This window comes from Plecotus auritus, assembly GCF_963455305.1.
Source record: "Plecotus auritus genome assembly, chromosome: 4".
Classification (NCBI taxonomy): Eukaryota; Metazoa; Chordata; class Mammalia; order Chiroptera; family Vespertilionidae; genus Plecotus; species Plecotus auritus.
Genome location: NC_137775.1, coordinates 23,528,272 through 23,542,917, shown reverse-complemented (window position 1 = coordinate 23,542,917; position 14,646 = coordinate 23,528,272). Strand labels below are relative to the sequence as shown.

Sequence of the window (14,646 nt, the reverse complement as noted above, 5' to 3'; positions counted from 1 at the left end):
ATGCAACTTTAAGAACCGTGTTTCCCCGAAAAAAAGACCTACCTACAGGTTTCCTTCTGAGTGAAATATAAGGCATCCCCCGAAAATAAGGCCCCCAGGCTCTGTTTCAGAATGAAAATTACTTTACCGGAAACTGGTCGCTAGGGCCGCCCCAACTGGCGTCTAGCAACCAGTGACGTTACGCGGAGTCCTGACGTCACTGCTGTGTGGAGGCGGAGCGGAGGTCGGAGTGAGCAGTGAGCGTGGGGCGGGAGAAAGGAGGAGACTTTTGCAGATGCGTGTAGAAGAACAGGAGGATTAGAGTGGATGGGACGCGGGGAAGGTGGTGAGTGCTGGTCTGTCTCTGGTGACACTACCTGATGCTCGCGGCCGCCTTCATGATGACTGAAGGTTCTCAGTCAGTGGCAGACCCTGCTCCAGCCCAGATCCAGGCCCCAGCAAGCCCAGTGACAGTCCCCAGGCAGGCCCCAGGGGGTAAATGTCTGATAAAGGGGTAGGGGGGATGTCTGGTGAAGGTGTTCAGTGGCACAGGGGTGGGGGGAGGGGGGATCACTTAAAATGACACAGGAGGATCAGAGGGGGCAATCAAAATGACACAGGAGGATCAAAAGGGGTTACTAAAATGGTAATCCCCCCTCTGATTCTCCTGTGCCATTTTGATTCCCCCCTCTGATCCCCCCTGTGTCATTTTGAGTGATCCCCCTCCCCCCACCTTGATACCCCAATTCCTTTTTTTTTACCCCTACGGTAGAAATGAGCGCAAAAAGAAAAAGCTACTCCGTGGAGTACAAGAAAGGAATCGTGGAAGACTCTTGGGGCCAAAATCTTACTGCTTTCTGCAAAGAGAAGATGTTGAGTATCCGATTGGTCCGAAAATGGCGAGCAGAGTATGGTAACCTCATTGAACAAGTGGACAAGGGAAATGCTAAAAAGCACAAGTGTGGATCAGGTCGGCAACCATTATTTTCCGAGCTGGAAGACCTGATCTGTGAATGGGTTGTTGACAGGAGAGCAAAGGCTTTGGTTGTGAATAGGGCTCAGATTCAAGAATTTGCCCTTGCAATGGCACCACAGTTTGACATAGCCCCCGAAGACTTCAAAGCATCACAACACTGGCTGGATAATTTCCTTCAGCGAAGTGAACTGTCTTTAAGAAGATCTACAACATTGTTTAGGTTGGAAGATACTCAAGTTATTAAGGAGCACTTGCATTCAAGTCCTTTATGGATGATGCTGACTTCTCTAAATACAATCTTTCCAACATGATTGCTATGGATGAAACTGCAGTGTTTATGGGCCAATCATCTCAAACAACAATTGAACAGCGGGGTGCCTCCTTAGCGTACATTCCCTCCACTGCTTACGAAAGTGCACGTGTTTCCTGTATTTTGGCAATTCGTCTGGATGGCACTAAAATCCCACCTTTAATCATTTCTAAGGGCAAGAAGGAAAAGATTGAACGTGTTTTGGGCCTTTTTATTCTTGAAACTGAAAAAGCCTGGGCCACACAAGCAGTTATAAGGAAGTGGGTCGATTTAATGCTGCCGCTTGTTATGCGAGGGAGCCAAAGAGGTCTGCTAGTCTGGGATGCAGCCAGCACTCACCACGCTAAAGACATGAAGACATTTCTTCATGAAAGAAAAATAGATCAGATAATGATTCCCGCAGGAATGACGGCCTATCTCCAGACTCTTGATATTGCAATAAACAAGCCATTCAAAGACAATTTGCGCATGGAAATTAATGACTATATTGAAAATAGAATGGAGAGAAATCAGCGTGGAAACTTTGTGAAACCTAAACTGCAAGAAGTTGTGACTTGGGTGAAGAATTCATGGGAGAAAATCACTGACAGTTGCATTGCAAATGCACTGCGAGCAGGCTACCTTGACAAGAAGTACTCATTCAAAGACAGTGCTATTGCTAAACATGAGAGTTTTGGTCCACTGATTCTGAAAGAAATGGAGTCACAAGAAATTCACCAGGAAATTCAGGAATTGGATTGTTATGATGATGTTCCAGAAGATGATGACATGATTGTCATTGAATAAAGAGTAAATTCTTGATACTGTAGGATTCAGTTTGTCTGGTTTGTGTTGACAACTACCGTACTACCGTACCATATACAGGTAATAAATTTCCTTTATTTTCATTTAACAATAAATGTGTACCGTATTCTTCTTCATGGAAAAATAAGACATCCCCTGAAAATAAGACCTAGCGCGTCTTTGGGAGCAAAAATTAATATAAGACACTGTCTTATTTTCGGGGAAACACGGGTAGTATACATTATATAATAAAACATTGGTTGCTAATAAGTAAAATGAGTGTTACTCTTTATATCAGTGAACATTTCTACTTGCTCTATACCTTATAGCAGGGGTGGGGAACCTTTTTTTCTGCTAAGAGCCATTCAAATATTTATAACATCATTTGCGGGCCATACGAAATAATCAACTTAAAAATTAGCCTGCTATATTTGGTCAAACATTTAATTAACTCACCCCTAATGCCTTGGCAGGGCCAAACCAAATGATTTCACGAGCCTTACTAGTATATGATCTGCAGGCCAGGCATTTCACACCCCTGCTAATAGCAAAAATTATATTACTTTCATTTTTCCCATTTCTCAAAGATTATAAGGTGGGTTGAAAGACTGGATGAAAAATGTGAAGGGACTGAGAAATACAGATTGGTAGTTACAAAGTAGTCATGGGGATGTTAAGTACAACATAGGGAATTTAGTCAACTGTATTGTAATAACTATGTATGGTGCCAGATGAGTACTGGAAATATCAAGGGGAATACTTTGTAAAGTATATGCCTAACCACTATGCTGTGCACCTGAAAGTAATACAAAATAATATTGGCCCCTTTCTCCCCTCACCTAATATGAGGGGACAGGAGGAGATTTGACTTTGGGTGGTGGGTACATGGTCCTATATACAGATTTTGTGAGTTAGTAATCCACACATGAAACCTATATGTTCATGTTGACTTATGTCACCCTAATAAAATTTAATTAAAATAATAATAATAATATTGAATGTAAACTGTAATTGGAAAAAATAAAATAAAAAGTGAAGAAATAAAAAGTGAATTATACAAGAAAGATTATAAAAACATGAAATAAATAGATTACATTTATATCATAAACAGTTGTTTTCATTTTAATGTATAAGGGAGAGTTATTGGACATTAATATACCACATGTAAGTTGTAAATTTAGATAAAAGACTTTTGGTACCCAAAGATATCACAGCTTTTATTTGCATCTATACTATTCAAACAAAGTGCTCCAAGCTGCTAACAAAGCCCAGGATCAGCAGGTATGAGGCTCTGGTGCCACCCTCCTCTTAACAAGTCCATGGCAGACTGCACTAAATAGATATGTTACTTTTTCAGCAAGCTACAAGGCAGCTTTAGGTCCCTTCTCAACATAGGCAGCTGCTAGCAACTGATTAGAGTTGGCAGAAGAAAGGCCAATATTTACATTCTAAAAAATGGTATGTGATAACAAGCCATATTCTGTACAATATGGGGTTCTCCCTCTCTATATATTTGTGTTCCAAATTTTTTGAAAACATTGTAATAAATTGAATTGTAATTTGAGAAAATCATAGGAGATAATGATTAATGGAATCTTTTTATGAATCCTTACAAAATCATGAAAAATATAAAAATTCAGAGTTAAAAAATACTTAAAATGAAAGAATAAGTCTTAATGACCAATAAAAATTAAAATATATTTAATGTATCTACTTTGTAATTTCACAGTGTAGGTACTCCATTATACAACTGCAAAGTAAAACTGTAATTGGCCATTGAGTTACAGTTCTGAAAATAATTTTAGCTTTAAGCAGAATCCCATTGAACTCTCAAGTATGTTGACCATTTGCATGGTGTAAAAATTACAAGTTGTAAACATGATTCTTTTGACTAGTTTAAAGGACAAGTTCTTCCAACAGATTTTTAGCCTCAAAAAAATCTGATTTTGACTATCTACACTAATAAAAGAGAAACATGCAATTTGACCATCACTCTGCTACACCCACCAGCCAATCAGGAAGGAATATGCAAATTAGAATGGCAAAGATGGCGGCCACCCAGCTAGTCCAGGCACGGAGTGGCCTGGCGAGGCAGGATGCCTGCTATGAGAGGGAGGGCGGGGGACGAAGGGATTTACAGGAGCGGCACTCCAGCTGCAGCGAAGACAAAGACTGCAGACTCCAGAGTCTGCAGCTAAGATGAAAGCAGCAGACTCTGGCCAGAGCCTGCAGCAAAGACGAAGAAGGCAGACTCTGGCCGGAGCAAAGGCCTGGGTCCCGGGTGCTGGAGGAAAACCGGTGCTGGAAGCCAAGGGAAGGAAGGCCTTCGTGCAACGGGCCTCTAGTATTTTAATAAAAAAAATTAAAAATAAAAGTATGCATGCTGCTCAAATTTATTTAGAGTACCTAAGAAAAAAGCAATAAAGAATAGCATTTCAGGATTTTGATCAAAAATGAAAAAAAATTATTTAAACTGAAACTATTCAAAATGTTTTCTAGTGTAGTGTTGAAACACTGATAGAAACTGATGATTCTGAAGCTCTACATCTCAATGATAAGTTGGATGATGTGCTCAATTCATACAATGGCTAGAAACCTGCCTAACTGGCTCAGACAGCAGCACAGGTTTTTAAAAAATGGGCTCATGGCTATAGTCAAATATGATACTACAGAATTTCTCTATATATACTATATATAGTATTATATATGGTATATAGCAGTGGTCGGCAAACTGCAGCTCTGTTGACTAATGAGTTTGCCGACCACTGGTATAGAGTAATAATTTGAAGCCATTTGGAATTCTAAGGGAGAAATACAGAGGCAGAAAGATTAATTTATTAAACTAACTTGAGAATTTCAATATGCATTACTGTTATTAGGTTTTATGCAAGAACATAAATACTATTAATATCTATAAATGCACATGAATTTCTAAATGTACTTCTGAAAAATATAACATGGATCTAATAGATGTGAATGAATTTAGACCTCACTAACTAAAATATGTCATCAATAATATAAGTTAACTGATTCACTAACAATATTGACCTATGTAGGAATAATCAGGCTCTTTAGTATTTAATATTAGGGAAAGTAATCCTACTGTAAATTGCAACTTATTCATTTTACCTTATTTTACTTAGTAGCAACTAATGTTTTATGGTATAATATATAGTTCCTAAAATTAACAAAAGATACTTTTTTTTCCAAATCTTCCTCCTTGATGATAAATTGAGGCCAGACTCCCTCTCTCACTTAGATATGAATGAATCAGACCTGAAAAAATTTGGAGGAATATTCAACACCACCAAAATAGAACTTTAAAATACCTTGATGTGTAAGTATTCTTATAGAAGCTATAAAAACAACAAATATTACTCAGTCCTTATTTTAATACATATTTCACAGTATCAAAGGATCTTCTGATTATTAATATAGATACTGCTATGTATAATCTAGATTCTTATTTATTTCTATTAATAAGAGCAACATGTAGTTAAAAACTGTAGTAAGCTATAATCAGATATAACTTAAACTGCTTCTACATAATTATGAAGTCCTAATACAGAATTTCAGGCAAACATAAAAGTTAAATCTTAGTTAATTGCTCACCTCTTAAAATTCCCTAGAATCTCTAATCTAGACTCCAAAATAAAATACAGATAAAATGCAGAAAACAATGTTTAAGGACCCAACTTTGTTTTGATCACATACTGTTAAACTAATATTACAGATTTTATGCAATTTTTAAAAATGTAAGTGAAATGGGAATTCATAACTCAGAAATCCATACTTACAATAACATTTTGGCTTTCTAAAACTTGTCAGGCTATTCATTAGCATGCCTTACTAACAGTATATAAAAGCTTTTGAAGAAAAGATTTATTGAATATCAGCCAGAATTGTGCTAAGAAGTATACAAGGTGAACAAGACCTGCTATTACTCTTACTTAGTTTCTAATTTAGTACAGAAGCAAATAAACAGGTAAGACTTCAATTCTGTGAGTAAGTCCTGGGATAGACATAAATGCCCAAAGATATGGGAGCATATTGCAGAGGCACCGATCCAATGTGGCTAAGAGCATGGGGAAGAAGGAGGCTGTCTGAGAGGCTTGCTCTGTGGGAGTGAAACCCATATTGAGTCTTCAAGATTTACAAATTATCCTGGTGGGGAAGAGGCCCATCTGGAAAGAGGCATGAGCAAAGGCATAAAAACCTCAGAGACCCTGAGAGATTCAGGGAACCAAAAGAAGCCAGAAATAACACTGGTGAATTTCAGGTAAGCAATTAAGTCTGTGTGCTTTACTACACTCGGGACCTTCTCTTGATGGTGAGAACGGGCCTGGGTAGAATATTAACTAGAACAGTGATATGAGCAGGTATGTATTTTAGAAAGACCACTCTAGAACTAACTTAAAGATATTCAGGAGGTAAAATAAAGATCCAAAATAAGGAGCTGAAGCAAAAACAATAGCTCTGAAAGATTAAAACATTATTAATAAGAATGGGCTGGACTTTGAGATGGGGATGAAGGAGAAAAGGATGACTACTTGTTTTCTGTCTTAACCTAGTCAGTGGCTAATGATGCCATCCACAGAAGTAATAAAACAGAGGAGAAAGGGAGAAAAATTGAAAGAGAAGAGAGCTAGTGAGTTCAGTTTTCATCTACTGAGCTTATAGACTTATGTACTTGCAGGCAGGGATGTGCCAGAAGGTAGCTGGATATGTAAGAATTAATGTGTACTTATTAAAGATTGCTTGAATTTGTCAGGTTAATTGTAATAATAGCTAACATTTATTGAGTTGCTACTCTAAGCGAAGCATGTGCTAAATTTTCCATATAACTTCTTTTTGTTAACCTCCCCACTCCACAGATGAAGAAAAGTTTAATTAATTCCCAAAGATTGCCAAGTGTCAGGGATGTTTGATTTCAGAGTTCAAATCTCTAACCCACTACACTATGTTGTATCATAAAATATCCATTATAGGTTTTAGGACCAGATAAAAGTGGGTTCACTTCTAATCTCTGCCACTTAACTATTGTTTGACCTGGGCTACTCTCTACACACAGTTTCTTTTACTGTAAAATGGTGACTATAGCAAGTACATAGTAAGGACAGGAGAGAATATATGGAAAATGCTAGATGGAGTGTACTTGCACAATAAATGACACCAATTATTAGGCCAATGCCTAGAGAAAGAATTCTTCTTTAAGTAAAATAACTATGATCTAAGTCAGTGGTCGGCAAACTGCGGCTCGCGAGCCACATGCGGCTCTTTGGCCCCTTGAGTGTGGCTCTTCCACAAAATACCATGGCCTGGGCGAGTCTATTTTGAAGAAGTGGCGTTAGAAGAAGTTTAACTTTAAAAAATTTGGCTCTCAAAAGAAATTTCAATGGTTGGACTGTTGATATTTGGCTCTGTTGACTAATGAGTTTGCCGACCACTGATCTAAGTGAATTCCCTTTCATCTTATTATGTACTTTCTTTCAATTCTACCCTATTTGTTTTGCATCTTAATAAATGCTAAGTATCTTTTTTCAAAAAGTTTTGAGACATTAATATACAATGCAAGATTTAAAGTAATTTAAATGTTTCATTCAAATAGAAATCATTTGAATGTAAAGGAGATTAATTCTGACTTCTTTGACATTTCTAGGGTAATTAAAGTCAAGAAAAGAAAACTCAAAAGCGGTAAGTCATGCTGATGTGCTGATGTCATAAAGAGAGCTTTGGACTTGGAGTCAGAAGACCTGTGTGAAGTCCCAACTCTGATGTTCACCAGCCATGCCAACATGGGCAGGTCACTTAACAGACCCAAGTATCCCTTTGCTCATGTACAAGATCAAGACATTGGCCTATATGGTCTATGTCTAACGATGTTGAAGAAGGAGGAAGGATTTTTTAATGTTTATAAATTTGAATCATTAATCCATTAACACTTGACAAAAACTTCAAGCTCCCTGTGGTTTAAACCAGAAGCACCAATGCTTGATGGCCTAACAAACCACTGCAGAGATCAGCAGCTTCAATAACCCTCAGCTGAAGAGTTCACTGTCGGAAAGGGGAAGAGAAACAGACAGTGAGGATCATTTTTTCTTCTCTTAATATCTCTTCCATTCTCACCACAAATTCAGCAGCTGGGTTCATGCAGAGAGACCATAAGGTCACCCTAAATTTCTGGTTCTCAAACCTGGCTGCACATTAGCAATAGCAGAAACTTATTTTATATATATATATATGTATATATATATATATTTTTATTACTTTCAAAGAGAAAGGGAGAGGGAGAGAGAGCTAGAAACATTAATGATGAGAGAGAATCATCGATCAGCAACTTCCTGCATGCCCCACACACGGGATCGAGCCTGCAACCTGGGCATATGCCCTGACCCCTGACCGGTAATGTAACCATGACCTCCTGGTTCATAGGTCAATGCTCAACCACTGAGCCATGGCCGACCAGGCATTTATTTATTTTTTTTTAAATACTGAGCTCAAAACTCTAAAATATCACTAAGAGGAAACCAGTATTTGGTCTAAAGTACTGGGTTTCATTTTGCAAAAGGCAGTATGAAGAACCTTGGGTAATAACCTCACTCCAATGTTAAACATAAAAACATATTATCTTTAACCTTCACTGTATTAAAAACAAAAATTCGTTCTTGAGTATACACACATCCTAGGGTAATTAGCTGGATCAACCATCCCAGAGTCCACCTGCTTTAGCTCTGAAAGCTCCATGTCCTGGGAAACCCTTGGGTCTCTGGAAAACTGGGACAGTTGGTCAATCTAACAACACACACATATACACACACACACACACACACACACACACTTTTATGTAATCCTCAGTGAGTCAGAACAAAGTACAAATCAACAGCAGCCCTCTCATGAAGCATCAGCATTAAGAGGACATCATTATTCACTCAGATACATACATGGACATAGACTCTGACACCACAGGATCCATAAACATGCGATAGCATGGATGACATACCATCCTGCTATCATCCATGCTATGAATAATCAGCATTAAAAAAAAATAACTACTTTGAAACCCCAGCCTCCCAATTGCCATTTGTAAAAGGTCAGGCAATTTGGAAGAATAATATCTCTGCCACTTGACAGATTGTTTATAGTTTTATGGTTTTAAAATTTTTCTTACATTTTGATTCTATGTGAAATTTAATAATAATATATGATGAAATTAAACAATGCTCATGTGTGTATGTGAGGACTTGATTATCATTTTTTTAAATACAATAATGGAAAAATTAACTTATCTTGGAATGGCATGTATACTCCAGAACACATATACCTCTGTATTTTAAAACTGAACTCACCAAAGAAATATTTTCTAAAACCACATTATTATACACAAACACACTGCCCTCTGTTGCCTGATAGAAACATTAGACTCTCAGATCAAACCATGATCACATAAACAATAAAAAAGGCATCAATCAGCATAACACACACTTGGTAGATACACGTCTCCTTACTTGTGACATCACTAGCTGTCTGTGAACAGAACAGTAATGACCAGGGTTGGCAATAGTGTGAGAGTATGAGGAAAGACCTCCCATTGACTCCAGTTCCACACAGTAAAGAACTAGTCTCATAGAGCCACTACTAATGAGTTAGGAGAAAATGCCATATATATCTTTTCTAAAAAATCAGAATCTTAGAATGATTGCCAGTAATCTTGTGCATTCTTGACTCTGCAAAGAGCTTAGCAAAATAGGAAAGCCCTTGAGGACTGTGGTTGCCATCCTTGAAATGAATGCTAGTCAAATACTTTCTCTTTTTTATACTTCTAACATTCAACAACAGATGCACTCTTTGAGCATATTTGGAATAAAACTAATAACAGAGATGTATGAAATTGTTTATACTGTCTAAAACATTTAGCATTATTTCAGTTCCCTAGTCTTTCTGGCAGTGGTTTAACAGGTAAGTAGATAGTCAAGGGAGACCACAATCATAAGCAGGAACACCATACATTTCCAAAGGTCTGTTTTACAATATTAAAAGAGGATTCTAAAATCAACTAAAAATATGTTTTAAAAACTAGCTTTTTACAATATATTCCTTTCAGTATGATTTTGAGTAGTCATACTTCAACTTTCTTCAGCAAACTTGAGACTGAATTAAGACTTACTGATTGTTCATTTAAGTCCTGGGAGTCTTCCATGGGGTTTTCTCACGTCTCCTGCCACCCCAAGTAGAAGCAGCCTCCTTCGATTAAAAATGGACTACCTAAAGCAAAAAGATGGAAACAAAGGAGAAAAATGAAATAGTTATCTTTTTCATTTATTTGTAAAATTATCAAAACACACTATAATTTATTTACTTGATAGCTGGTAATCTGTAGAATTATTTTTAAAGACCAAAATTCATTAATATTGTCCTCATTTTGAAAGAAATAATGATCTTAGAAATCACATCATGGTTAATTGGGATATGTAAACAGCTACTCAGGAATTCTACATATAATCAAAAATATCTGAGGACAACTTTGGAGACACAGTCTGAATAAACACTAAGTCCACTAGTTTGCTGAGAAGTCTGTCATTGAACAACTGATGGATTAAAAATTAAGTCTGCATTAGCCATTCATTTGTAAAGTATATAAAATTGAGAAAATAAGTATATATTTTAATATGACAGCTTTCTAATTGAGGAAAATGTATCTGAATTAACAGATGATCATTATTCAGTTCTAAAGAATATAATGTTATAAAATACATTCTCAATTTTAAAAAGAGAATAAAATAAGATTATTATGATAAAGACAGTATCATAAAAATACAGGTTTGGCAAAAGTTGGTTTATAGTTTTTCATATGGAAAATAATACAATAATAAATAATAATACAAGAAAAACTCTGTTTTATGTACTCACAACTGTAAACCTACATTTGTCCCACGCTGTATATGAGAAGGATAATTGGTCAGTTAACTATGGTAATACAATCAATTTACTATTCAAAAAAAGTTCATCTTTGCTCTATACCATACAATGAAATTTTTCCCAGCAAAATAAAATTTAAAAAAACTCTAAAAAATAGGCATATCTATTTTTTTTTTAATTCTCAGATAGAAAAGGGTTTTACAATAGAAGCAATGGATAGAACACAAACAAGAAAAAACAACTATATCCTTGAATAAACACACACAAAAAATAATAATCAAGATTAAGGTACATGAAAATATCCCTGGTGACCAGGACCACTCCAGCTCAGGCTCACCTTGGACATGGAGCACATGGTGGTGATGCAGGTCACTAGTCTAACTGTTGCTGACCTGCTAAGACCACACCGGGCTGACTCTCATGCCCTTCCCCTGTCCTCCTAGATGGAATTGTGGCTGATCATCTTTAAAATAATTTTCTCCTCACTTCCTGGATAGCAAATTAGCTAAGTACTCTCTTGAAGTGGAGACTCTGATGTTTCTTTTTATTCTAACAGGTAAATGGGTAAGATGGATAGTTAAACACAAAGGGAAGGGACAATAGATTCAGCTACATAAAAACAACACAAAAACTTTGCATTTCTGAATACATAAAAACAACCTAAAAAGTAAATGGACACAATAGATAACAGAAAATATCTTCAATATATATTATAAATGGATGCTGGAAACAAAGAAATTGGTAAGAAAAAAGTTTAAGGGCCTATTAAATAATTAAGCAAGAATATGACAACACAAATCATTATAAGAAAATATAAAAAATAAACAAAAATATGGAAAAGTCTTCACAGTTTCCAAAATATGTAAACTTAAGCAACAAATGTCAATTTTGGATTACTGTATACATATTCAATACCAAAGCATTTAAACATTAATACCCATTGTCAGAAAGGATACAGTACAAAAAATGGTGTCCTCAATTGCTGCTGATAATGATATGGGTTGGGAAAAGGGAAACATATTTTCAGAGGATAGAGGAATGTTGCAAAGTAAGGGGAAAGAAAGAGGGGAGCACCACATAGGCTTTGGCCTTGCAGAGTGAAGAGTGAGGAAAGCAAGGGGGTCCTAAATTTAGAAAGGGTCCAATTAGAAAAGGTCATGTTCAGACAAAGAGCTATAGCCTTTATAAACACAGAGACAAAGAGACTCAGCAGATTTTAGATTTTACAAATTCAGATTATTTAGATTTTTGCCCAATTAGAGAAAGAGAGAGAGAGTAGGCTTTTCCCATTTGGGGTTCCTTCTCCTGGGGTTCCCTTTGGGGACACCCCTACCCAGATGGAGTTTGTATATGCTTCCAATAAACTTCCACATTTTTATTAAAGATATCTGTTATTGGCAGAGGAGAAACCAAGATGGTGGCATAGGTAAACACCTAAACTGCTGCCTTGCACAACAATTTCAAAACTACAATAAAAGACAAAATGGACATCATCTAGAACCACAAGAAGGCTGGCTGAGTGGAAATTCTACAACTAGAAGGAAAGAGAAAAGCACACTGAGACTTACAGGAGCTGCAGAAGGCAGAGGTATGGAGGTGCGCATGCGGAGAGGGCTGGCAACTGAGTACACAGCTGGCTTTCTCAATCAGGAGGGGGACAAAAGCTCCCGACTGCTCTGAACTCCAGTTCCGGGCAAGACTCTGGGGACCCAGACTCATTCGGGGAAAAAATGGACTGTCTGGCATCAGGCGGAACTCGAGGGCGGCTTTCTCTCAGCGGTGCTTGCAGCAATTACCATGGGACACTGAGACCCAGGGGCTTCTTAGGGCAGGGCTGACGGGAAGCCATTGCTGTTTGCTCCGCCCTGAGACTCTGCCCCATCCAAGCTGAGCACAAAGGCTTTTGCAAGTCTTATCTCATAAGGGTGTCTCCAGCACAGAAGTTCTCCCAGCATAGACACAGCTGATCCTTACAGCCAATTGGCCTGGAGGTCAATTCCTCCCAGTGATACCAACAACAATCAAGGCTTAACTACAACAAGGCTGTGCACACAGTCCACAAAGGGGTGCACCAAGAGTGTCCACCTCAGGTAACTGGGGAGGCTGAGCCACTGGGCCCTATAGGACACCTAGCACACAAAGCCACTCTATCAACTCAGGGAAACAACCAAAATGCAGAGACAAAGAAACAGGTCACAAATGAAAGAAATGGAGGAAAGCAAACTACTGGATATAGAGTTCAAAACCACGGTTATAAGGTTTTTCAAGAATTTTCTAGAAAAAGCCAATAAATTTAGTGAGACCCTCGAGGATATGAAAAAGGACCAACTAGAAATTAAGCATACACTGACTAAAATAAAAAAAAATAATAATATACAGAGATCCAACAGCAGACTAGAGGACCCCAAGAATCAAGTCAAAGATTTGAAATACAAAGAAGCAAAGAACACCCAACTGGAAAAGCAAAAAGAAACAAGAATCCAAAAATATGAAGATAGTGTAAGGAGCCTCTGGGACAACTTCAAGTGTACCAACATCCGAATTATGGGGGTACCAGAAGAAGAGAGAGAGCAAGATACTGAAAACCTATTTGAAGAAATAATGACTGAAACTTCCCCCACCTGGTGAAAGAAATAGACTTACAAGTCCAGGAAGCGCACAGAACCCCAAACAAAAGGAATCCAAAGAGGACCACACCAAGACACATCATAATTAAAATGCCAAGACCAAAAGACAAAGAGAGAATATTAAAAGCAGCAAGAGAAAAACAGTTAGTTACCTACAAGGGAGCACCCATACGATTGTCAGCTGATCTCTCAACAGAAACTATGCAGGCCAGAAGGGAGTGGCAAGAAATATTCAAAGTGATGAATAGCAAGAACCTACAACCAAGATTACTCTACCCAGCAAAGCTATCATTCAGAATTGAAGGGCAGATAAAGAACTTCACAGATAAGAAAAAGCTAAAGGAGTTCATCACCACCAAACCTGTATTATATGAAATGCTGAAAGGTATTCTTTAAGAAGAGGAAGAAGAAGAAAAAGGTAAAGATAAAAATTATGAACAACAAATACATATTTATCAACAAGTGAATCTAAAAATCAAGCGAATAAAAAATCTGATGAGCAGAATAAACTGGTGAATATAATAGAATCAGGGGCATAGAAAGGGAGTGGACTGACAATTCTCGGGGGGGAATGGGGTGTGGGGGGTGTGGGAAGAGACTGCACAAAAATCGTACACCTATGGATGAGGACAGTGGGGGTGGGTAAGGGCAGAGGGTGGGGTGGGAACCGCTATGGGGGGAAAAAAGAGGAACAATTGTAATAATGTGAACAATAAAGATTTATTTTTTTTAAAAAAATATGTTATTGGCAAAAAGAAAAGCAACAAACAAACAAAAAGATATCTGTTAGTCCACAAATTTATTCTTCATTTCATTGGACAAGAACCCCTGAGAAGAGAGGTCTGCACCCCAAACCCCACATTTCAATAATGTCAAGTTGCCTAATACTTTTAGAAAGCAATCTGTCACTGCATTTTAAATGCTATAAATATGTTTAAACTCTTTTATCCAAAATTAACTGTCCTAAGAAGTAAAATTCCCCCACAAAAAGTCACCAGGTATTCACTAGTTTTATTCATGGTAATAAAAACTGAAAACAGCCTCGTCTTTACATT

At 37.4% G+C, this 14,646-nt stretch overlaps 1 protein-coding gene across 3 annotated transcripts in view; it reads right to left on the bottom strand.

Annotated features, from left to right (window-relative positions):
* Positions 1–14,646, bottom strand: part of EYA4 (EYA transcriptional coactivator and phosphatase 4) — a 239,413-nt gene that overhangs the window by 196,959 nt on the left and 27,808 nt on the right. For all 3 annotated transcript variants that reach the window (XM_080664649.1, XM_080664650.1, XM_080664651.1), the window contains exon 2: positions 10,213–10,310. In XM_080664649.1, the coding sequence (XP_080520775.1) occupies positions 10,213–10,245 (33 nt within the window). In that variant the 5' untranslated portion in view covers positions 10,246–10,310. The remainder of the gene's footprint in view (positions 1–10,212; positions 10,311–14,646) is intronic.